This window comes from Triticum urartu, chromosome 5A (genome assembly GCF_056163025.1).
Source record: "Triticum urartu cultivar PI428250 chromosome 5A, HENAU_Tu73, whole genome shotgun sequence".
NCBI classification, from domain to species: Eukaryota; Viridiplantae; Streptophyta; class Magnoliopsida; order Poales; family Poaceae; genus Triticum; species Triticum urartu.
The window spans coordinates 541319592-541346086 of record NC_141877.1 but is presented as its reverse complement, the minus strand read 5'-3'; the positions used below and the strand labels follow the sequence as shown (position 1 = coordinate 541346086).

The 26495-nt window shown below is 45.2% G+C and overlaps 1 protein-coding gene and 1 pseudogene across 1 annotated transcript; both read right to left on the bottom strand.

The window, feature by feature from the left end:
• Positions 1-2050: 2050 nt before the first annotated feature.
• LOC147972654 (uncharacterized) lies at positions 2051-4282 on the bottom strand (annotated as a pseudogene).
• A 5752-nt stretch (positions 4283-10034) lies between these two features.
• On the bottom strand, positions 10035-14834 carry PEX4 (peroxin4). The gene is made up of 6 exons (XM_048675561.2): positions 14588-14834; positions 14281-14335; positions 11686-11805; positions 11472-11600; positions 11007-11136; positions 10035-10415 (listed from the first exon to the last, which is right to left on the bottom strand). The coding sequence occupies exons 2-6, from the start codon at positions 14284-14286 to the stop codon at positions 10327-10329; spliced, it is 474 nt and encodes a 157-aa protein (XP_048531518.1). The 5' UTR covers positions 14287-14335; positions 14588-14834; the 3' UTR covers positions 10035-10326.
• Positions 14835-26495: the final 11661 nt, after the last annotated feature.

Here is a 26495-nt window from a genome sequence, read left to right as displayed (position 1 = left end):
GATGTGTCATACCCGGTTTTCGTGGCCAAGGTGCCAGAGGGCAAGGGCTTTGTGGATGGCGACATCGGGGGTATGATCGTCCTGCGGTTTGATGACATCTTTGCTATGTTTAACCTTCATCCGCTGCACTACACCTTCGTTCGGATGTTTTCGCTGAGTATGGAGATGCGGATCATTAGAGACAAGACCCCGGACATCATGATAGTCGACCCCTTCTACATGCGTGCCAAGCTCTTGAGCAGCATTGGGGACCGCCAAGTCGCGAGTTCACACCTCGAAGGCGTCATTCTGGCAAACCCAGATAAGGATAACTTCCTTGTGGCTTACTTTCCCGAGTAAGTCATCCCTTAACCGCCCCGTAACATATGATTTCTTAGATTTCGATCGTTCTTTTTTTTTCTAACATTCCGGGTTCTGTGCAGTGACACACATTGCACACTCATCCTCTTAAGCCCGAAATATTCCATGGCCACGTATTTCGACCCGAACCGTGACTCCAAGATAGACTACACAAATATCAAGAAAGTTCTTGATGATGTTCTCCCTGGCTACGCCAAATCTGGAGGCACCTTCACCAGGGCAGTTCATAAGTACGGCAAGCACGTGTTCGCCCACAATACGACGTTATGCTGCACCAAGCAGCCGCCTGGCGGTCAGAAGGATGCCTACTACGCCCTCCATCACATGCGGGCAATCGTAAGGGACCTTCATCACCTTCTGCTACCAGATAATCTCAAAGATTGGGCCGCGAGCTTGTCGGCAATCCAGGACGCGGACATCAGACAAGAATTCTTTCGCATCCAGTCGGAGTTTGTGGACATCATCCATCAAGATGTCCTTCATACCTCGGGGCAGTTCTTCCTCAGATATCAACCGTCCAACAGTGAGATAGACGGAATGCTACAAATGCAGGCTGACAACGCCCGTGATTTCCTGACCATCACGACAGACGGCGGCTTCATCCACGCTCCTGTCCCATGAGTCGAGTCGAAAGTAGTGATGTGTAGTTCTGAAACATTGATTGGCTCATGTTGTAATTAAACTTTAATGAATTGTATGTCTCTTTGGTTTGGACAGTCGTTCAACTTAGATGTAATCGATGCTATTTATTAGTAGGACCATGAATTGTGCTATTAATGTCTTGCTTTTCTCTTCCAATCCTTTTGTTGCATACTAATATATTGCTTATGTATGTATTGTCTGTTGTTTGGCTTGTGCATAGAGATGCCGTCGTATGTCGTGTACAAGGGTAAGGTTCCCGGAGTCAACGACGACTGGGAGGAGTGTCGGAGACAGGTTCACCGTTTCAGCGGTAACAGTTACAAAGGGTACACCACTAGGGCGGAGGCGGAATCTAGATACGCCCGCTATCTAGCGGGAGAGAGGAGGGAGCGTTGGAGGAACCGGATGAAGACCAGTTTCATCGCGATGATGCTCATCGTGATGACCGCAGCTCTCTTCTATGTGATGGTAGTTTAGATGATCGATATCGACTTGTAATGTGAAGACAAACTCGATACTCGCGGTCTCGAGATTTGTAATGTTTAATCTTTGTTCGGTCTTTTGAATTCGGAGACTAATATGATGAATTGTATTCGAAGACTAATCTTCTATTGTATTCGATGAATCTGCTGTTGCTGTGTGCTACTGTCTATATTCTGTCAAATAATATATTTTGTAACCTGTGCAAAAATCAGAAAAGTAAAAAAAACCCTAATATTCATACTAATGGTGCATCACCCAACAGTGCGCCATTAGTATGCCAAAGCACATGGTTAAATATGGCCCCCTGGGAGGCATACTAATGGCGCATGGTGTTCTATACTAATGGCGCACTGCGTGGTGCGCCATTAGTATACCAGATACTAATGGCGCACCGGTGGTGCGCCATTAGTAAGAAATACTAGTGGCATGATACTAATGGCGCACCAGTAGTGCGCCATTAGTAGGCAAAACTGGTGCGCCATTAGTAGCCCTTTTCCTAGTAGTGGCTGGTCCAACAGATATTCTATAACAGGAATGGGATATTTGTTTTTTATGGTAATTGCATTTAATTTCCTATAATTAGTACAGAGCCTCCATGTTCCATCCTTTTTTTAACTAACAGCACATGAGAGGAGAAAGGACTAGTGCTGGGCCTGATAATTCCATTCTTGAGAAGTTCTAAGATGATTTTCTCAAGAATTTCTTTTTGGTGCTGAGGAATTCTATAGGGCCTTTGGTTGACTACTTTTGCTCCCTCTACCAAGGGAATTCTGTGGTCACAAGGCCTACTTGGTGGAAGTTCAGTAGGTTCTTGAAAGAGCTTCTCATATTGATCTAGCAGTGGTTTAAAAGCAGCAGGTACTTCTTGAGCAGCTGCTATCATTTGAGGACCAGAACTAGTGAACAAGAAAAATCCACACACAGCTTGTTCCACTAATTTTTCAGTGTTGTCAGTCACTTCAATAACAGTAGAGAGAGGTACAGTTTCATCCACAAAAGTGATAAACTGTCCTTCAGGAGCAGATATTTCCATTTCCATCTTAATAAAATCCATTTGGATGGGGCTATATTTCCTCAACCAATCCACTCCTAAGATGATGTCATACCCCTTTAACTTCAGCACTCTGAAACTATCAATAAATGCATGGCCCTGTATTTCATAGTGACAGTTCTTTGCTTGAAATTCACTCCAAAGGATGCCTCCACTAGCAACCACTACTTTAGTTTTTGGTGTAGAACTAGGAACAACATCCAACTTGGTAGCCATTTGTGGAGAGATAAAAGTAGTAGTAGTACTACCACTATCCACCAGTGCAGTTGCCATAGTATTACCCATCTTAACTGTCAGTATGAAAGTATTTTTAGTTGCTCCAATGCCCATAGCAGCATGCATGGACACTTTCAATATAGTTTCATCAGTTATCTGCTCTGTATTGTCCAGTTCCTGATCATCATACTCTGCTACAAAAATAGTTTCAGGGGTTCCATCCTCCTGAGCTTGTAGAGCTTGAATTTGTGCTTTCTGGTTCATTTTACACACCTGTCTGTGACCAGGCACCCAAGGCTCTCTACATTTATAACACACCTGGTTCTGTTTGGCTTGCTGAATAACCACATTCCTGTTTGGTGCTGCATTAGGAAGCAGTTGTTTGGGTGGTTCAAACATGACTTGTCTTCTTGGTTGAGGCACATACTGCTTATTTTGCACTGATTGAGAGGGAGGCTGAGATTTCTCCATTCTTCTGGCATACCACACAGCAGTTTGCAGATCCTTTGGTTGAAAACACTCCACTAAGCTTCTGATATAAGGGTTGAGGCCTGAAACAAAACTGGAGACATAATAATCATCAGGAATAGCAGGGTTTTCTCTTCTCATTCCATTCACTAGTTGCTCAAATTGTTCCACATAAGCAGCCACTGTTGTTGCTTGATGTGCAGCATGAAAGTTACTGACCGCGTCACAAGCTGACTCCACAGAAAACCTATCAGATAGGTAAGAACAAAACTTATGCCATGGTACATTAGAGGGTGCATAGCCAGTACCCCTCCACCACTGAATAACAGGGCCTTTAAGATAAGAAATGGCCATCTCTGTCCTATGCTCAATTGGAGTTCTTGCAGCAGCAAAATATTGCTCCAAGTTCTGAATCCAAGATTCAGGGTCTTGTCCGTCAAACTCAGAGATGTTCAACTTAGCAGGCTTGACCGTAAGAACATTCCTTCTTCTGTAATAATTTTCAGCCCCATCTTCTTCTTGCATTTCCTCCAGCTGAACTACATCTCTCTGTATTTTCTGAAGGTGTTCTTTTTCCTTGCTTTGCCCATAGTGTGGGTGTCTATAAGGAACTTTAGGAGTGCCATCCATGTTCAGTTCTTTACCTGTCTGATCACGGAGAACAGCTGTACCAATTGGCAAAGGAGCTCCTTTTTCAGGCATTGCTACAGAAGGAGGAGTAGGTGCTTGTAGTTGTTTTGGCCGACCCGGAGCCACTTGCGGTGAGTTGATCTGGTTGTCCTTCATCTGCACACTACCTTGCCCTTCCACACCTTCTTCTTGGGCTGGTTCAGGCTCTAACATTAAGCGTCAGAAGTTGTCTTGGATCTTGTTGAAGTTCTTCTGCATCGTAGCAAAATTTCTTTTAACTGTCGCTTGAAACTGCTGGAACTCCTTGCGATCTTCCTCTCGGTCCCGCTGCAGTGTCTTGATGTCCAATTCGAGGGATTCGAGCTGCAGTTCCGCGGTTGAACCTGAATCAGCATGGCCCGTCATGATTTCGCCGTCTGCGATCACCACCATAGGGGGTTGGGAGGGTGGGATGGCTTGTCACCGCCGCCGACGCTGCCGCCTGCGCCCGCCTCCGATGGTGCACGGTCAGATCACAGGAGCTGGAATTTTACCACCAGAGAATTACTCTCAGGCAACCAGGCTGTCTCTCTGACTACACCCGAACGCTGCCACTCCGGCCACCACCAACTGCCTCCGCCACCAGATCAGAGCTCAAAGAGGGATTTTATAGCCGGAGCCAACCTCTACAGTGCTCCAATCAACACCGCCGCCGAGGAAGGACTGGCCTCTGATACCAATTGTCAGGACCAGAGTCCCAATCTACTAAATTTTAACACGAACTAGCGAGATTCAGACAAGAACTGGGTGAATTTAGCTAGGGTTTTCATTGCAGGAAGAAGGGGAAAGTAGTTAGCACGCCATCGGCGGCTAGGGTTTACACCCAATAATTCTATTACATGCCTCGAGTTGAAGGGAGAGCTGGCTTTTATAGCCATTACAGCAGCTAGAAAGCAGAAAATCAGAAAAAGCAGAGCACATGGCTTGTTGGGCGATGAACAGCTTCTCCTGCGCCTTCACAGCCATTGGATGGTCGATCAACGGAGGAGAGTGACCCACTTAAGTGAACCGTTAACTTTTCCTGGTGACCCTAGGATGCGAGATGGACGGCTATAATCGTAACTGGCACGCGGGAACAGGGGATCTTCAGTCTTGGGCCTGACAATACCATTTACACCACATCATCAGTTGACTGCGGTTGTTCAGCCTCAGCTAGAGGCAAAGGGATACGACACCCTGGTATGATCACCGTCGCACAACCGAGGCTACTCTGATGATGATGTTTTCATCTGTTCATGGAGGCTATTGACGCTGACCGCGGCGAGATGCTGAAATTCGCCATGGTTCTGGGCAGCGACACAACCAGTGTGGTCGCATCAAGATCACCATACCAGTGTTCTCGGGGTGCTCCAAATCTGGATAAGTATATGGAGTGGAAGATCCATGCGTACCATTTTGTTTTGTATGTCATATTTTTCAGGATTTCTATGAGCATGGTAGTGATATGTGCGGCATCAATACTGCCAATATTGTGTTGCTCCCAAAGAAAGAGAACCCAATGGATATTAAGGATTTTAGACCCATTGCTTTGGTCCACAGTATACCCAAGCTTGCAACAGGTTCTAACAGTCTGGCTACAACATTTCATTCTGAGCCTCATACATCCTCTACAATCTGGTTTTCTGCCTAGAAGATGCATAGCTGAAAATTTTGCACTGGCAGCCGAACTGGTACAGCAGGCAAAAAAGATGAAAAAGCCAATGCTAGTGCTCAAGCTAGATTTCCAGAAAGCTAGTATACCCAAGCTTGCAACAGGTTCTAACAGTCTGGCTACAACATTTCATTCTGAGCCTCATACATCCTCTACAATCTGGTTTTCTGCCTAGAAGATGCATAGCTGAAAATTTTGCACTGGCAGCCGAACTGGTACAGCAGGCAAAAAAGATGAAAAAGCCAATGCTAGTGCTCAAGCTAGATTTCCAGAAAGCGTTTGACAGTGTCAGCTAGGATACTCTGAAGCTCATCCTTGCAGCCAGAGGTTTTGGAAGCAGATAGGTCAGATGGATACATGATATCCTATCAACTAGCTCATCCAGGATTATAATCAATGGATCTCTTGGGGAGAGGATATTATCAAGAAGTGGTTTAAGGCAGGGGGATGCCCTATCTCTTACCTCTTCATCCTAGTCGCCGATGTTTTGCAACAGCTTTGCAAAAGGGAACACCAAGCGGGGAACCTTAAGCACCCACTTGGAGGAGATGGACCATTCCCGATCCTGCAGTATGCGGATGACACGTTGATCTTAATGCAAGGGGACATCCAGCAAGCATGGGTTATCAAACGGATTCTACAGGCTTTCAGTGATTTCACGGGACTAAAGATCAATTACCACAAGAGCATCCTTATGCCAGTATGCCTTGACCAACAAACCTGCCAGAGTATTGCAGATGTTCTACAGTGTCAAGTGACAGCTTTCCCGTGCACATACCTTGGATTATCCCTTTCTATCAACAAGATCACGCATGGCCTATTGATGCCTGTGATTCACAAAGTGGACAAGCGTCTGGCTGGCTGGCTGGCTACTTTTCTGTCTTGGGGGGGGGGCTGACCTTGATTAACGCAGTCTTGGCAGCGATCCCCAGCTACTTCATGAGTTGTTTTTTATGGCCACAACAATCTCTAGACAAGGTTGAACAAATCCTGAGGGGCTTCTTATGGCAAGGAAAGAACTAGGTCAAGGGAGGACAATGCCTTGTCGCTTGGGAAGTGGTCATGTTGCCAAAAGAGAATGGAGGGTTGAGGGTAAGAGATATTGCAGCACACAACAGGGCCCTCGTTTGCAAGTTCATGGCAAAGATATTGCAGCAGCGGGAAGCTCCATGTTACAATTGGTTTGCACGCACTTACTGTCAGAGGGAAATCTCCTAGTCTCCACAAAGTCGGGACACCGCTATCTGGAGAGGCTTCAAGCCCAACTTACGAGTGGTTATGGAGGTTACCAAATGCAAGATTGGGGATGGACAGGGTACTGCATTCTGGCACGACCACTGTCTCGATTGTGGTCGGCTCATGACATGCTTCTCGACTCTTTTCTCCTTCTCCACGTCCAAGTTCTGCACAGTTGCCTCACGGTTCAGACATGGGCAATGGAGCTTTCAACTACATCCAAACCTCTCTTCCATAGCAACACAGGAGCTAGAGGGCATGTCCGCAATCTTGAGTAATGTTCAGCTACAGGAAGGTATGCCAGACACCAGAGTGCCTCTTTTGGAAAACAAATGTGCTACTACCGACTACTTCTACAAGCTGCTCACTTTTAGAAGAAAGCTTTGTACGTCAGCTAAATATATCTGGAACAGGATCATACCGCACAAGCACCGTGTTTTCTTGTGGATTGCCCTCCGGGACAGACACAACACTTGACACAATATGCTAAAAAAGCATTGGGACAGACTTGTACCACATAACGGGTGTGATCTATGCCCAGCCGCGGAGACAATGAACCACATTTTGCTAAGATGCAAGCTAGCACAAGCCCTATGGTCCAAGCTAGAGATACAGGAACTTGCCTCATCCTCTATGGCAGCAGGTGATCTCTTAGGTTCACAGCAGCCGCGGGCTCGATACGGCACTAAGTGGCATGTTCTCTTCACAGCATGCACAGTTATCCTTTGGAATGCCAGGAATGCCCAGGTGTTTGATAGGTCCTTTTGAAACGAGACAATTATACAACAAGGTTGCCGACCTCATCAGGCTATGGAGCCTGCGCGCTAAACCACATGACACGACCTCATCAAGCTATGGAGCCTGCGCGCTAAACCACATACAGACATAACCTTTTATTGTGTGGCAAATGTTTTCGCTCCTAATTAGCCTTTTGAGAGTTGCCTCTTCTTTTCCCACCCTGTGCTTTGTATCCTAATTCAGGTCTAGTGATGGCCTGCTGCACATAGTGTGCAGCGTTAACATCACCTTCATGTAAATGACTTTGGTCATCCGGGCACTTTTGCCCATTCTGAATGCATAAGGTAGAAAATGCTCTACCTTTTTATTCAAAAAAATATATCACTCCGATATTTTTACATTCTTAGCCGATAATCATCCAAACCATATTGAGGAAGTCAATGTGATATACCAAACAAAATATATTTACAGTAGCAATATTTGACTGGCCTCTAGTCCAATTTGCCTGGGCCTCTGGACTCTGGTCCAAAACGACATAAGCGGTCGATAAGACTATCAGTGGACAGTGGGGGAGAGGAAGCACAAGAGTATACTTAACTGCATATGGGTTTAAAGGATCATTTATGGAGTAGGATCCAAGGATGGATTGAAAAATCACTCTCCACTGCTGGGAAAGAGGTTTTGGTTAAAGCGGTTGCACAAGCGGTGCCAGTCTACTCCATGTCATGTTTCAAACTGCCTAGGGGTTTGTGTGAAAAACTAAATATACTCATAAGGAAGTTTTGGTGGGGAAGCAAGGAAGGAAAATGCAAACCACATTGGGTATCTTGGAAGGATATGACACAACCAAGAAGCATGGGAGGTTTGGATTTTAAGGATTTTGAGCTTTTCAATCTTGCTATGCTAGCTAGGCAAGCATGGCGCTTACTTCAAAACCCGGAATCCTTGAGTGCTCGTATTTTGAAAGCTGTATACTGCCCTGACTCGACAATTCTTGAAGCTACCTTGGGATCCCACCCGAGCCAAATATGGAGATCTTTAATAGAAGGCCGAGACACACTAAAGCAGGGAATCATTAAGAGAATAGGCAATGGAGAAAGTACTAGAATATGGACTGATAATTGGCTCCCACGAAGTGAGATGCTTCGCCCTTATGGCTGCTTGACAGCGAACCCCCCACAATTTGTCTCTAAAATCATTGAAGCAACGACAGCCACATGGGATATTCAGAGGGTCCGGCAAGTTTTCTTGCCTTTTGATGCCAGAGTAATAACCAGCATACCCCTTTGCACCCGAAACATATCAGATTTCTGGGCTTGGCATTTTGAGAAAAATGGTCTTTTTAGCGTGAGATCGGCATACAATATGCTTGTGGCGACGAGGCAGCGCCGGGAAGCCTGGCTGGAAGGTCAAGCAGGCTCGTCAGGCGCTAGAGGGGAAGAGAAAGAATGGAAAACACTTTGGAAAACCCAAGTTCCCGGGAAAACTCGCATGTTCCTATGGCGGCTCTCAAAACAATCCCTGCCGACGGAAGATGTTCGGTCTCATCGACATATGTCTAACTCCTCGACATGTGGATTATGTGGTTCTCCGGATTCATGGCGCCACTCCCTACTTGAGTGCACTACATCCAGGTGTGTTTGGGCTTTAGTAGAGAATGAGATTGGGCAGTCACTTGTGGCAAATTTGGAACCCAACGCAAAACACTGCTTGTTTGCACAGATGGAGACGCTATCACATGTCCTGTTTGTCAAACTGGCAGTCATGTTATGGGCAATCTGGACGACCAGAAGAAAATCCATCCATGAAGGAATCTTCCAGAGCCCACAATCGTTGTACTCTTTCACAACGAGGTTCATTGGTGAGCTTGAACAATTAAAGGAAAGAAAACCGGAAGGGGCGCCAAGGATTCATATGGAAAGAATCAGGAGCACCCGACCACGAGCCCCACCCGCAAACTATGCTAAGGTCCATGTTGATGCAGCTGTGAGGATAGGCAGGGGTGGTTCAGTAGCGGTGGTCTGCCGTGACTCAGGGGGAAACTATCTAGGCAGCTGCGCACTGGTGGTGCAAGGCGTACATGACCCGACGACGCTGGAAGCTTTGGCTTGCCTGGAGGCACTCTGCATTGCGGATGACCTCCTTTTGCAGCGTTTTGTCATATCTTCAGATGCTAAAGGGGTAGTCGAGGACATCAACCAAGGTTCGCAGGGAAAGCATGGCGCCATCATCAATGAGATCAAACTTCGTTCTATCAATTTTACTTGTAGTTTTATTCATGAAGGTCGTGAATGTAATAGGGAAGCTCATAAGTTAGCTAGACACGCTTTAAATTTAGCCACGGGGCGTCATGTGTGGTTTGGCCAACCACATGATGTAAACAAAATCCCACTCATTGTGGACTTTGATCAATAAAGACTAGGCCTTATCCCTCAAAAAAAAACTTAACTGCAAGGACCAATGCATATATGTAGGGGCATCGAGGCTTCAGCAACTCAAAGTGTACAGGAGGACAGCAGGTAATCAACCAGAGGATAGCGCACTGGAGGAACCATATACATGTTACCAATTCCCTATGAGGATTATTTTATTACACATCATCATGAATCAAGCGTTTACGCTTAAATCCTTTTTAGCCCAACAGAATCAACATTACACCCACAACGACAAGTCGGGTAAGAAAATCAGACCACACAAGTTCATACGGGGATAGCAACGAGTTACACCTGACAACTTAGGGAGTTGATACATGCATGAATCAATCAGCCAGCGCCAGCGCTACTGCTCTGGTGTACCTTTGCAACCCTGCAAATTACTCTTTCTTTGGCATGGCAGCTAGCCTGGTGTACATCCGCGCCATGGACTGGTAGCCTCTGATGTCACCGGAGCGAAGAAGATTGCCTGTGATTGCATTACACAAATGGGAAGTCAGGAAACAGCATTATGACCCAACTATACCGATATTATGGCCTGCTACTTTAAGCAGTATGACGGCTGAACAAAAACTGATTTTGGGAAATCTACACGCTTTATGTCAGGAGTTGTGCAAGCAGAGAGACTTATCACTTCCATTTTGTATAAGTTCAGATCCATGATGGAGGCCAGCGATTCCTCATGTCATGGATGCCATGTTAAATGCAGCCGTGATCGATTTGATAATCTCTCACCATTTATCCATGGATACTTGATACCCTTACCTTATAATATTCAGGGGTTTCATTAGGGTAACAGCCCACTGGTTCGTAAATCACAAATCTTGTGTAACATACCAAGTATTAAAAGCTGGCAATACTTTGAAACCTAGTATCTACCACCTCACTATAGAGGCAATTCAAAGAACCACGTCACAAAGGAGCTGAATCCATAAAGGCGACGACGTTTTCATGCGACATAGCTTGACGTACAGTGAGAACATAAACACCAATCAGTTCACCAGTAGGAAATAGCGAGTAATGTGATTAAAACGAATTCATGAGTAGGGTATGAAGCTACCTGAGTCACAGTTAAGTGGGCTGTCTGCTTCTGGATGGGCCATCAACGCAATAATGGCTCTGCAAACAGATTGTAGGGTCCATGCAGGGCTCCATGCATTTTTCAATATATCCAGGCATATTTCACCAGTCTAGAGACATAAACAATAGAAGAGAAATTGAGGAAACAGAAATTTCCCTTTAGTTTTGGATTTAGCAACAGGTACTGCTTGCTGTGTTCACATAAATGGGCCCATGATGTATTTATGTGTTGCAGGGAATTTCAACAGTACAAACCAAACAAATAATAGTATCAAATGGGTCTATATTTATAAAACATTGATTCAGGTTATTGCAGGAAAAATTCAATAACAGGAACCAAGAAGATCAGGATTCTACCTTCTTTCAACAAGGTCAAAAAAACACAAATTCATACATATACCCCAAAATAAGCATGTATTTCAAAGAAGGCAGTATAGAAAGTAACCTTGAAGTGAACATTTGGGTGGAAAATTTTGGTGATGAAGCGGACTTGCGGAGGCAGTAGAGGATACTGCTCGGGAATTGAGAATGCAAGTTGAAATACGCCACCTTCAAAAGGTGTCTCCGATGGGCCCTAACGACATAAACAGTAAGAAAAGGCATCAGTAACAAAGCTGATACTGCTCGTTCCTGCATCACCTTGAGATAGAAGCAAATACCTTGATTACAGCAGTCCATTTGAATATATTTGAATCATCACAGATTAATTGGATATCTGGGTCGGCTGACTTTTCTCGCTGCACCTCCTTGTACTCCTTGAAGAGCCTAGCTCTTGATGCCTATAGACCGAAGACATTGTCAGAATGTTTTAAGAACCAAGGTTATCATTGCCTGAGAGCAACGGGAAACAAATAACATCACTAAACTGGGACGCAGTAGTTCTGATTGTGGCTGTTGAGATCGATACTAATTTGTTCCAAAAAGCTGCTGAATAAGACTACCTAAGCTGTATTCAGACATTAGGCAATACCATCCAGCTAGGGCTAACAGGTGTAATCAAGTAGCCTCAGTAAGCGACTGGTGATCACCACCACCTGAACCTGGGAATAATTTTGTTAACCTTCTGCCTCATGTTATTATGCGGAAACTTTGGATTTCAGTTGAATTGTTGATCGAATCCGAGCTCCTATCAATGTTACATAATAGTGCCTCACTCAAACTTACTTTTGCTTATGAATATACAAGGTTGGTTAAATCTGGTAACAATTGGTTGGTCAGGTGTGGACCCGTGCAGTATTTCTATTTCTGCACCATTACTACCTAGGTGAGTTCAATCTCTTCTTCATAGACTTGCTTTATGGAACTCCATTTGTGACTATCCTGTTCTGGCATATCACCGAGCATAGTTTACTTCTTGGCTGATCACCAAGCATAGTTTAACTCTTTCTTGAGAGAATTCCTTATTTAACACTGTCTTAAAACTTTTTGCCCTATTTAACACTGCAAAAAAATTTCTTCCCTATCTAACAATGCGTCTAAATTTTATGCCCTTCATGACACTTTTGTCCATTTTAAGCCTTAAGTGTGTTAAATGACACCTGAAAAGACGTTTTTGCCCCTCATGTGATATGTGATACAACGAGTGGGGCAGCTCGCTACCGAATCTAAATAGAAAGGCTGTCGAGTAGGCGGAGGCATGCGGAGCGCGGCGCCATTGCACTTGCACCCTGCATGCGCGCGTGTTGACCGAGTCCACGAGCTGGTCCTTGTGTATGGAGTGGAATCCGGTTGAGTCCATTTTGGTCAGGGGTATCTTGCTGTCTGGCAAAGACGTGCGCGACGCCTTGCCCAGGTTGCCTCTTGCCAGGACGTGCGGCCGAGGAGCTCGACCACAGGGACGGGGCATGTACTGTAGTCGACAGCTCATCGACGTATTCCAGATGACCAGTTCATATTATACGAGGGGCAAAACTGTCTTTTTACATGCAATTTAATAATGTTAGATGAAAAAATAGACAAAAGTGTCATGAAAGGCATAAAATATAGACCCCATGTTAAATAGGGAAGAAAAAGTTTTCTAGTGTCAAATAAGGAAACACATTTTAAAGTAGTGTCAAATAAGGAATTTTCTCTTCTTTCTTCATGTGTGCACAGACGCTTGGGACATTGTTATTGCTATGATAATGAAATCCAGCCGGGGTGTCCTTTGGAGAAAAATAAACGATCGAGTGACAAGAAGTGTTACCTTGGTCTTAACTACGGACAAGTTTCACTAATTATGGCATGTTACAATTATAATAGGTTGTCGATTAGGCATGCCCCGATAATTTAGTTGTTAATTTTATTATGAATATCAAAACATGATCTCCAGCAGCACAACTACAAGTCCAGTCTGCAGAATGACACACTTGTTCTGAAAAATAACAGTTACTGAACAGATCGATAATTAAGCTACTAGTATCGCAAGACAACTGCATTTTATTCATAGTAGTGTTCCCAGCAAAGAAACATAACTAAATAACATGGGGTCATCGAAAGAGCTGCTATATGGAGTTAACTTTTGTTACTTGTTACTTTTCCTATATCGATAACATGCTACCAAAGATGCTTTGCTTCGTCCTACTGTTTTGTATCCCCTATTCTTTGATAATATGCTTTTCTGAACATATTCTGATGATAACACCTTTGGACGCCAACGCATGGCCGCAGAACATAGCTTGTAGAAGCTCATGTAGGTTGCAGAGTGTTGCTTTATCTCTTTCTTGCAAACCATAACTTTGTTTACTAGTTAATTTTCTAGATGCTTTATCCGTAGGCTGTAGTGTTGCTAACATTTTCTTTTGTTTTGCCAAATCTTTTGCAGCCTGTCACTTATCTTTCCTCTCATGCCTGCCATTTGATCTTATAGGAACTGAGGCTGCGCCAAGGAACAAGGGATCTGCTGGTGGCATGAACTCGTGGTGGTCTACGCCTGTTGCTTTTGATGTAGAATCCTGTCGAGAGGCAGGGGCTGCCTAGTTATTTCTATGTCAAGAGGCAAACGCTGCCTAGAAAACTGTCGAGCCTCAAGAGGCCGGCGCTGCCTAGTTAAAAAGGACTGTAAAACTATCATATGGTAGAAATGTTATTGACTAGTATAAAAGTTTGCATGAATTGGGAATTTGACAAGAATTTTGGTTGGTCTGGGTTGCCCTATCGTGAACCTCCCACTAGCTCTTGGGTCATACACTAGACTGAACTGACAAGGTTGGACATCGTGGAACGCCCTAGGCCTAACTAAATCACTGATGCTAGTCAAGAGATGAGTGGCTGACCTGCATCTCCCCTCCTCGCTGGACGACGGCCGCGGGGCTGAATCGACGAGCGTATCTGCCAGAAAACAGAGGGCAGATCAGAAAATCTCGACTGGGTCACGATACCGGTGCTTATAAACAGAAAAAGAAAATGTCTCGGTGACATGAACAGAGACTCCGCAGGAACAGGAATATTCTTATCTCATCTTGGACGCCTTGCTACCTAGGGATCTAGATGGTGGGGTGCCGTGCGCGCGCAGAAATCGTGGAGGTCGGTGGGTGCTTAGCTAATCGCTGGACGGTAACAATCGAACAAGCTCGTACGTACCTCCAAGCGGCCTGAGATCGCGGACGAGGCGGCGACGGACGGGGCGCGACCTACGTCGCGGCGGGGAGGGGGCGTGAGAGGCGGCGGCGGCGGCAGGGGAGGGGGAGGGGGAGAGGGGTGGGATCGGGGCGTCGGCGGTAGCTGTCCGGTGGTGAAGGGGGGATTCAGTCAGAGCCGCGACGAGCTGGGGCCTGGGGCTGGCTTGGGTTGGGTTGGGTTGGTAGGAGGAAGAGGAGGAGGAGCCGGTCTGGACGGAAACAAGCAATATTCAGTTCAGTTCAGACTCGATCAGCCGTCTCTCCTGCACCGCACCGCAGCCGGGCTGCACAACTTTCTGCACCCGCTTCTCGGTAAATAAATCTTCATCAAATCTGCCTGAAATTCGAGAGTAGATCCAACCTTTGGTGATCTAAACACTCTTATATTTCTCCAGGAAGTAACTTACACAATTACATCTATCAGACAGCGCTACATTGTACTACCTTCATCTTGATTTATTAGGGGTTGTTTGGTTTGCGATTACCTCCATCTTGATTTATTAAGGGTTGTTTGGTTTGCTACTAAGTTTGCCTAAGGTTGCCACACCTAAGGTTAGGCAAGTTTGACCAACTTGAATGGGTGTTTGGTTCAAGTCACACCTTAAGCAAAGGCACATTAGGATCCCACATCACATACACTCAAAAAGTGTGGCAAGATTCCCTTAGGCTTGCCAACTTGTGCCTCTCATTTTGAAAAACTAACCTTAGACAAGTGTGGCAACATTGTATGACAAAGTGTGGCATGATTAGGCCTCGAACCAAATAACCCCTTAGTTTCTATCAAAGTGCTTACTAAACAAACACTGAGGCGAAAAAGTAGTAGCTCAGGTAGATTACGTCCTCTTATAGCATGTGCAGCGGGGCATCCCAAACTCCGGCGGGTCGTCCGTGAAGGAAATATGCCCTAGAGACAATAATAAAGTTATTATTTATATTTTCTTATATCATGATAAATGTTTATTATTCATGCTAGAATTGTAGTAACCAGAAACTTAGTATATGTGTGAATACATAGACAAACAGAGTGTCCCTAGTATGCCTTTACTTGACTAGCTTGTTGAATCTGTTGGGGAACGTAGCAGAAATTCAAAATTTTCCTACGTGTCACCAAGATCAATCTATGGAGTCATCTAGCAACGAGGGAGGAGTGGATCTACATACCCTTGTAGATCGCGCGCGGAAGCGTTCAAGAGAACGGGGTTGATGGAGTCGTACTCGTCGTGATCCAAGTCACCGATGATCCTAGCGCCGAACGGACGGCACCTCCGCGTTCAACACATGTACGGAGCAGCGACGTCTCCTCCTTCTTGTTGTTTGCAAGGGGGGAGGAGAGGTTGATGGAGATCCAGCAGCACGACGGCGTGGTGGTGGAAGCAGCGAGATTCCAACAGGGCTTCGCTAAGCGCTGCGGGAGGAGGGAGATGTTTCATGGGAGGGAGAGGGAGGCGCCAGGGCTTAGGTGTTGCTGCCCTCCCTTCCCCCCACTATATATAGGGCCAAGGGAGAGGGGGGCGCAGCCTTGGCCCTTCCTCCAAAGAAGGGTGCGGCCAAGGGAGGAGTCCATCCTCCCCAAGGCACCTAGGAGGTGCCTTTCCCCTTTAGGACTCTTCCTTTCCCTCATCTCTTGGCGCATGGGCCTCTTGGGGCTGGTGCCCTTGGCCCATATAGGCCAAGGCGCACCCCCTACAGCCCATGTGGCCCCCCGGGGCAGGTGGCCCCACCCGGTGGACCCCCGGGACCCTTCCGGTGGTCCCGGTACAATACCGGTGACCCTGAAACTTGTCCCGATGGCCGAAATAGCACTTCCTATATATAATTCTTTACCTCCGGACCATTCCGGAACTCCTCGTGACATCCAGGATCTCATCCGGGACACCGAACAACTTTCGGGTTACCGCATACTAATATCTCTATAACCCTAGCGTCACCGAACCTTAAGTGTGTAGACCCTACGGGTTCGGGAGACATGCAGACATGACCGAGATGACTCTCCGGTCAATAACCAACAGCGGGATCTGGATACCCATGTTGGCTCCCACATGTTCCACGATGATCTCATCGGATGAACCACGATGTCAAGGACTTAATCAATCCCGTATACAATTCCCTTTGTCTATCGGTACGACACTTGCCCGAGATTCGATCGTTGGTATCCCGATACCTTGTTCAATCTCGTTACCGGCAAGTCTCTTTACTCGTTCCGTAACACATCATCCCGTGATCAACTCCTTGATCACATTGTGCACATTATGATGATGTCCTACCGAGTGGGCCCAGAGATACCTCTCCGTTTACACGGAGTGACAAATCCCAGTCTCGGTTCGTGCCAACCCAACAGACACTTTCGGAGATACCTGTAGTGTACCTTTATAGCCACCCAGTTACGTTGTGACGTTTGGCACACCCAAAGCACTCCTACGGTATCCGGGAGTTGCACAATCTCATGGTCTAAGGAAATGATACTTGACATTAGAAAAGCTTTAGCATACGAACTACATGATCTTGTGCTAGGCTTAGGATTGGGTCTTTGTCCATCACATCATTCTCCTAATGATGTGATCCCGTTATCAATGACATCCAATGTCCATGGTCAGGAAACCGTAACCATCTATTGATCAACGAGCTAGTCAACTAGAGGCTTACTAGGGACATGGTATTGTCTGTGTATCCACACATGTATCTGAGTTTCCTATCAATACAATTATAGCATGGATAATAAATGATTATCATGAACAAGGAAATATAATAATAACTTATTTATTATTGCCTCTAGGGCATATTTCCAATAGTCTCCCACTTGCACTAGAGTCAATAATCTAGTTCACATCGCCATGTGATTAACACTCACTGGTCACATCGCCATGTGACCAACACTCAAGAGTTTACTAGAGTCAATAATCTAGTTCACATCACTATGTGATTAACACTCAATGAGTTCTGGGTTTGATCATGTTGCTTGTGAGAGAGGTTTTAGTCAACGGGTCTGCAACATTCAGATCCGTATGTACTTCACAAATTTCTATGTCATCTTGTAGATGCAACTACTACGCTACATTTGGAGCTATTCCAAATAACTGTTCTACTATACGAATCCAGTTTACTACTCAGAATAATCTGGATTAGTGTCAAAGTTTGCATCGGCGTAACCCTTTACGACGAACTCTTTTACCACCTCCATAATCGAGAAAATTCCTTAGTCCACTAGTTACTAAGGATAACTTTGACCGCTGTCTTGTGACCTATTCTTGGATCACTCTTGTACCCCTTGACTGACTCATGGCAAGGCACATTTCAGGTGCGGTACACAGCATAGCATACTGTAGGGCCTATGTCTTTAGCATAGGGGACGACCTTCGTCCTTTCTCTCTATTCTGCCATGGTCGAGCTTTAAGTCTTAACTTCATACCTTACAACTCAGGCAAGAACTCCTTCTTTGACTAATCCATCTTGAACACCTTCAAGATCATGTCAAGGTATGTGCTCATTTGAAAGTACCATTAAGCGTTTTGATCTATCCTTATAGATCTTGATGCTCAATGTTCAAGTAGCTTATTCCAGGCTTTCCATTGAAAAACACTTTCCAAATAACCCTATATGCTTTTCAGAAATTCTACGTCATTTCTGATCAACAATATGTCAACAACATATATTCATCAGAAATTCTATAGTGCTCCCACTCACTTCTTTGGAAATACAAGTTTCTCATAAACTTTGTATACACCCAAAATCTTTGATCATCTCATCAAAGCATACATTCCAACTCCGAGATGCTTACTCCAGTCCTTAGAAGGATTGCTGGAGCTTTGCATACCTATTAGCATCTTTCAGGATTGACAAAACCTTCCGGTTGTATCACATACAACCTTTCCTCAAGAAAATCATCGAGGAAACAATGTTTTGACATCCTATCTGCAAGATTTCATAAATAATGCAGTAATCGCTAATGTAATTCCAACAGACTCTTAGCATCGCTATGAGTGAGAAAGTCTCATCGTAGTCAACTCCTTGAACTTGTCGGAAAACATCTTAACGACAAGTCGAGCTTTCTAATGGTGTCATTTACCATCATTGTCCGTCTTCCTTTTAAAATCCATCTGCACTCAACAGCCTTACGACCATCGAGCTGTTCTTCCAAAGTCTACACTTTGTTTTCAAATATGGATCCTCTCTCGGATTATATGGCCTCGAGCCATTTATCGGAATCCAGGCCCACCATCACTTCTCCATAGCTCGTAGGTTCATTGTTGTCTAGCAACATGACTTCCAAGACAGGATTACATACCACTCTGAAGTAGTACGCATCCTTGTCATCCCACGAGGTTTGGTAGTGACTTGGTCTGAAGTTTCATGATCACTATCATAAGCTTCCACTTCAATTGGTTTAGGTGCCACAGGAACAACTCCTGTGCCCTGCCACACACTAGTTGAAGAGACGGTTCAATAACCTCATCAAGTCTCCACCATCCTCCCACTCAATTCTTTCGAGAGAAACTTTTCCTCGAGAAAGGACCCGATTCTAGAAACAATCCCTTATTGCTTTCGGATCTGAGACAGGAGGTATACCCAACTGTTTTGGGTGTCCTATGAAGATGCATTTATCCGCTTTGGGTTCGAGCTTATCAGCCTGAAACCTTTTCACATAAGCGTCGTAGCCCCAAACCTTTTAAGAAATGACAGCTTAGGTTTCTCTAAACCATAGTTCATACGGTGTCATCTTATCGGAATTACGTGGTGCCCTATTTAAAGTGAATGTGGTTGTCTCTAATGCCTAACCCATAAACTATCGTGGTAATTCGATAAGAGACATCATGGTATGCATCATATCCAATAGGGTGCAGTTATGATGTTCGGACACACCATCACACTATGGTGTTCCAGGCTATATTAGTTGTGAAACAATTTCCACAATGTCTTAATTCTGTGCCAAACTCGTAATTCAGATATTCATCTCTATGATCATATCATAGATCTTTTATCCTCTTGTCACGACGATCTTTCAACTTCACCCTGAAATTACTTGAACCTTTCAATAATTCAGACTCGTGATTCATCAAGTAAATATACTCAACATCTACTCAAATCATCTGTGAAGTAAGAACATAACGATATCCACTACACGCCTCAGCACTCATTGGATTGCACACATCAAAATGTATTACTTCCAACAAGTTGCTTTCTAGTTCCATTTTACTGAAAACGAGGCTTTCAGTCATCTTGCCCATGTGGTATGATTTGCATGTCTCAAGTGATTCAAAATCAAGTGAGTCCAAACGGTCCATTTGCATGGAGTTTCTTCATGTATATACACCAATAGACATGGTTCGCATGTCTCAAACTTTTCAAAAACGAGTTAGCCCAAAGATCCATCAACATGGAGCTTCTTCATGCGTTTTATAACGATATGACTTACGTGGCAGTGCCACAAGTAGGTGGTACTATCATTACTATCCTATATCTTTTGGCATGAACATGTGTATTACTACGATCGAGATTCAATAAACCATTCATTTTAGGCATAAGACCATTGAAGGTATTATTCAAATAAACAGAGTAACCATTATTCTCCTTAAATGAATAACCGTATCGCGATAGACATAATCCAATCATGTCTATGCTCAACGCAAACACCAAATAACAATTATTTAGGTTTTAATACCAATCTCGATGGTAGAGGGAGCGTGCGATGCTTGATCATATCAACCTTGGAAACACTTCCAACACATATTGTTAGCTCACCTTTAGCTAGTCTTCGTTTGTTCCGTAGCTTTTATTTCGAGTTACTAACACTTAGCAACCGAACCGGTATCTAATACCCTGGTGCAACTAGGAGTACTAGTAAAGTACACATTAACATAATACATCCAATATACTTCTATCGACCTTGCCAGCCTTCTCATCTACCAAGTATCTAGGGTAATTCTGCTCCAGTGGCTGTTCCCCTTATTACAGAAGCACTTAGTCTCGAGTTTGGGTTCAACCTTGGGTTTCTTCACTAGAGCAGCACCTGAATTGCCGTTTCATGAAGTATCCCTTCTTGCCCTTGCCCTTCTTGAAACTAGTGGTTTCACCAACCATCAAAAATTGATGCTCCTTCTTGATTTCTACTTTTGTGGTGTCAAACATCGCGAATATCTCAAGGATCATCATATATGTCCCTGATATATTATAGTTCATCACGAAGCTTAGCAGCTTGGTGGTAATGACTTCGGATAAACATCACTATCTCATTTGGAAGATCAACTCCCACTTGATTCAAATGATTGTTGTACTCAGACAATCTGAGCACAAGCTCAACAATTGAGCTTTTCTCCTTAGTTTGCAGGCTAAGAAAATCGTCGGAGGTCTCATACCTCTTGACGTGGGCACGAGCCTGAAATCCCAATTTCAGCCCTCGAAACATCTCATATGTTCCGCGACGTTTCAAAAACGTCTTCGGCGCCTCAACTCTAAACCGTTTAACTGAACTATCACGTAGTTATCAAAACGTGTATGTCAGATGTTCGCAACATCCACAGACAACGTTCGAGGTTCAGCACACTGAGCGGTGCATTAAGGACATAAGCCTTCTAAGAAGCAATGAGGACAATCCTCAGTTTACGGACCTAGTCCGCATAATTACTACTATCAACTTTCAACTAAATTTTCTCTAGGAACATATCTAAACAGTAGAACTGAAGCGCGAGCTACGACATAATTTGCGAAGACCTTTTGACTATGTTCAGGATAATTAAGTTCATCTTATGAACTCCCACTCAGATAGACATCCCTCTAGTCATCTAAGTGATTACATGATCTGAGTCAACTAGGCCGTGTCCGATCATCACGTGAGACGGACTAGTCATCATCGGTGAACATCTTCATGTTGATCGTATCTACCATACGACTCATGCTCGACCTTTCGGTCTCTTGTGTTCCGAGGCCATGTCTGTACATGCTAGGCTCGTCAAGTCAACCTAAGTGTTTCGCGTGTGTAAATCTGTCTTACACCCGTTGTATGTGAACGTTAGAATCTAACACCCGATCATCACGTGGTGCTTCGAAACAACGAACTGTCGCAACGGTGCACAGTTAGGGGGAACACTTTCTTGAAATTATTATGAGGGATCATCTTATTTACTACCGTCGTTCTAAGTAAACAAGATGCATAAACATGATAAACATCACATGCAATCAAATAGTGACATGATATGGCCATCATCACTTTGCTCCTCGTGATCTCCATCTTCGGGGCTCCATGATCATCATCGTCACCGGCATGACACCATGATCTCCATCATCATGATCTCCATCATCGTGTCTCCATGAAGTTGTCTCGCCAACTATTACTTCTACTACTACAGCTAACGGTTAGCAGTAAAGTAATTACATGACGTTTATGTTGACACGCAGGTCATACAATAAATAAAGACAACTCCTATGGCTCCTGCCGGTTGTCATACTCATCGACATGCAAGTCGTGATTCCTATTACAAGAACATGATCAATCTCATACATCACATATCATTCATCACATTCTTCTTGGCCATATCACATCACATAGCATACCCTGCAAAAACAAGTTAGACGTCCTCTAATTGTTGTTTGCATGTTTTACATGGCTGTTATGGGTTTCTAGCAAGAACGTTTCTTACCTACGCAAAAACCACAACGTGATATGCCAATTGCTATTTACCCTTCATAAGGACCCTTTTCATCGAATCCGATCCGGCTAAAGTGGGAGAGACAGACACTCGCTAGCCACCTTATGCAACTAGTGCATGTCAGCCGGTGGAACCAGTCTCACGTAAGAGTATGTGTAAGGTCGGTCCGGGCCGCTTCATCCCACAATGCCGCCGAATCAAGATTGGACTAGTAACGGTAAGCATATTGAACAAAATCAACGCCCACAACTACTTTGTGTTCTACTCGTGCATAGAAACTACGCATAGACCTAGCTCATGATGCCACTGTTGGGGAACGTAACAAAAATTCAAAATTTTCCTACATGTCACCAAGATCAATCTATGGAGTCATCTAGCAACGAGGGAGGAGTGGATCTACATACCCTTGTAGATCGCGCGCGGAAGCGTTCAAGAGAACGGGGTTGATGGAATCGTACTCGTCGTGATCCAAGTCACCGATGATCCTAGCGCCGAACGGACGGCACCTCCGCGTTCAACACATGTACGGAGCAGCGACGTCTCCTCCTTCTTGTTGTTTGCAAGGGGGGAGGAGAGGTTGATGGAGATCCAGCAGCACGACGGCGTGGTGGTGGAAGCAGCGGGATTCCAACAGGGCTTCGCTAAGCGCTGCGGGAGGAGGGAGATGTTTCATGGGAGGGAGAGGGAGGCGCCAGGGCTTAGGTGTTGCTGCCCTCCCTTCCCCCCACTATATATAGGGCCAAGGGAGAGGGGGGCGCAGCCTTGGCCCTTCCTCCAAGGAAGGGTGCGGCCAAGGGAGGAGTCCATCCTCCCCAAGGCACCTAGGAGGTGCCTTCCCCCTTTAGGACTCTTCCTTTCCCTCATCTCTTGGCGCATGGGCCTCTTGGGGCTGGTGCCCTTGGCCCATATAGGCCAAGGCGCACCCCCTACAGCCCATGTGGCCCCCCGGGGCAGGTGGCCCCACCCGGTGGACCCCCGGGACCCTTCCGGTGGTCCCGGTACAATACCGGTGACCCTGAAACTTGTCCCGATGGCCGAAATAGCACTTCCTATATATAATTCTTTACCTCCGGACCATTCCGGAACTCCTCGTGACATCCAGGATCTCATCCGGGACACCGAACAACTTTCGGGTTACCGCATACTAATATCTCTATAACCCTAGCGTCACCGAACCTTAAGTGTGTAGACCCTACGGGTTCGGGAGACATGCAGACATGACCGAGATGACTCTCCGGTCAATAACCAACAGCGGGATCTGGATACCCATGTTGGCTCCCACATGTTCCACGATGATCTCATCGGATGAACCACGATGTCAAGGACTTAATCAATCCCGTATACAATTCCCTTTGTCTATCGGTACGACACTTGCCCGAGATTCGATCGTTGGTATCCCGATACCTTGTTCAATCTCGTTACCGGCAAGTCTCTTTACTCGTTCCGTAACACATCATCCCGTGATCAACTCCTTGATCACATTGTGCACATTATGATGATGTCCTACCGAGTGGGCCCAGAGATACCTCTCCGTTTACACGGAGTGACAAATCCCAGTCTCGGTTCGTGCCAACCCAACAGACACTTTCGGAGATACCTGTAGTGTACCTTTATAGCCACCCAGTTACGTTGTGACGTTTGGCACACCCAAAGCACTCCTACGGTATCCGGGAGTTGCACAATCTCATGGTCTAAGGAAATGATACTTGACATTAGAAAAGCTTTAGCATACGAACTACATGATCTTGTGCTAGGCTTAGGATTGGGTCTTTGTCCATCACATCATTCTCCTAATGATGTGATCCCGTTATCAATGACATCCAATGTCCATGGTCAGGAAACCGTAACCATCTATTGATCAACGAGCTAGTCAACTAGAGGCTTACTAGGGACATGGTGTTGTCTATGTATCCACACATGTATCTGAGTTTCCTATCAATACAATTATAGCATGGATAATAAACGATTATCATGAACAAGGAAATATAATAATAACTTATTTATTATTGCCTCTAGGGCATATTTCCAACAGAATCAAAGATGGTTAAGTTTCCTAGTCATAAACATGAGTTGTCATTTGATTAACAGGATCACATCATTAGGGAATGATGTGATTGACTTGACCCATTTGTTAGCTTAGCACAATGATCGTTTAGTTTGTTGCTATTTAGATATATTAAAACTGAACACTAAGCGAGCCCTCTCAGGCCATCAACGTTTTCGGCCGTTAGATTTCGCGTTTAATTAGTTTCTGGCCGTCAGATCTATGTCTAAGCAGTAGTTTACCGTGAAGTGGGCTGACTGTCCTAACAGGCCGCTATTCTGGAAACTTTTTTGAATGCCTGTGGTTGATTGGGCTTTGACGGTCTGCAAGCCCATTTACGTACAGGCCGCTAAGCCACTCGCTCGAGGGGCTCGATGCAGAGAAGAAAGATGTCCCCTCTCCCCGACCTCTCATCTCTCTCCCACGATGTGTGCACCGCCGCCAGGTCCGTTGCTCATCTGGTTAATCCTGACGGGCATATTTTTTTTCTGCTCTACCTCAGGAGACCTCCTCCCCTGAGCGCTCCCCTCCCTCAGGAGACCTCCTCCCCGACCTCTCGTTTTCTCTACCGACGGCCAAACTGGTGGTGTACCGCCGCCGTCCCGGTGCTGAAGCCGGCGAGATCCTACGTCCCCATCATGACCCGGATTCCCTATGCCACCAGTACGCCGGACACCTCAAGGTACCCCTACCCCTCACCCCCGCCCGCGGCGTCCGCCGATCTCCACACCCTAGGAGCTCCCTCACGCTATCAGCCTTCGGAGCCTTCAGATCTGATTTCACATTATGGCCGTCTCTAACCGATGGATGCAAAGCTCCCGACCCCGCAGGCCGCATCTTGGTGAGGGCAGCTACTCCCGTAACTTTTTCTGACTAATCTGGTTAATTGGGCCAAACAGCCCATATAGCGAGGGAGCATTCCGTGAGCGGTCCAAAAAGCATCGAACCGATCGGTCTCGGGCGATTGGTGTGCTCGCTAACCCTGACCAAGGCGGATGCTGCGTCCGCTCAATTCAGGCGAAGTGGGCGACCGCCTCGTGCCACTCGCGAGGGAATCTAGCTTGAGGGGATCAAGCGGAAGCGCCAGATGCGGGTGAACCGAGGGCCGATCAATCCAGGTGTCGGGCGGTCATAAGAACCAAGGACTGGGTCTTCCTGATGTTCAACCCATAAGAATGACCGTGGTGTGTGATACAGCGTGTTCACGTGCTTGAAAGAAATAGTTTTCTCATTCTTTTAGCTGTTCTTTGTTTTGCTACTCCTAACCTAAGTGTGTGTGATATTAAGAGATTATGTATATATGAGTAATGAGTTGTTCTCCGGTGGCTGTCGCCCAATTAATTAGTTCATTCACATGGACTGCCATACCATTATCTTTATGTTTAGTATCCATGTATTAAGGATGTACGATTGCTTAGTTTATGTTTCTATATCATTGATGCCATGGTACTGTTTTTTACTGTATGCGGCAGTTTCCTTTCATGAAGGTGTGAAGCGGCCGTGACAAACCCCTCCTACCGTGATGGCGTTAGGTGAATGGCTTGATGATGCCAAGAAGATTAATATCGAATGAAACTTTGCCCATAATCTGTGCCAAGAAAAATGTGCATGAAACTTAGGTGCCACTACTTTGCCCGATCTTCCATCTCCCACACTGGATAGTCTCTTGCTTCATCTCACAAGGGATGTCTTGCAGGTATTGACTTAAGTTTCCAGTTTTTTGAGTGACCGAGGATGAAATTTTTCACCATGCAAGTGACTATACATTGGCTTCTCTATGTTCTGCGCTCTTCTTCAATGGATAATATTGCAACTGATTAGCAGAATTGGGAGACTTTTAATACCATCGGTATTAATTCATGATTGATTTTATTTTAGGTATGTTTTTTCCACTTCTAAACTCCATTTCAATCCTATACATTTTCTCTTGATTCTATCCGGTTAGGTCAATGAGGTTTACAAGGTACAAAGCTTCGCGGGGACTCATCTTATTCTTCTTGGGATGCAAAAGGGTGAAGTTAGTTGATATTCCATAATTAATTAAAAACAGGCCAGGGGGATTAGAACATGTGTTCTATCTATAGGTACTATTTGGGAGATGATCAGTTATGGTAAGTTGTAAATTTTATATATTTGGGTGATGGTTCTATCATGCTTAGTTAAAACTTGCATGTCAACAAACCATC

Coding starts and splice junctions, on each gene's coding strand:
- PEX4 (XM_048675561.2), bottom strand. Junction 11,137..11,471: donor ACCCAAATGTTCACTTCAAG/GTTACTTTCTAT, acceptor TTATGTCTCTAG/ACTGGTGAAATATGCCTGGA. Junction 10,416..11,006: donor CCCACTTAACTGTGACTCAG/GTAGCTTCATAC, acceptor ATGCAATCACAG/GCAATCTTCTTCGCTCCGGT.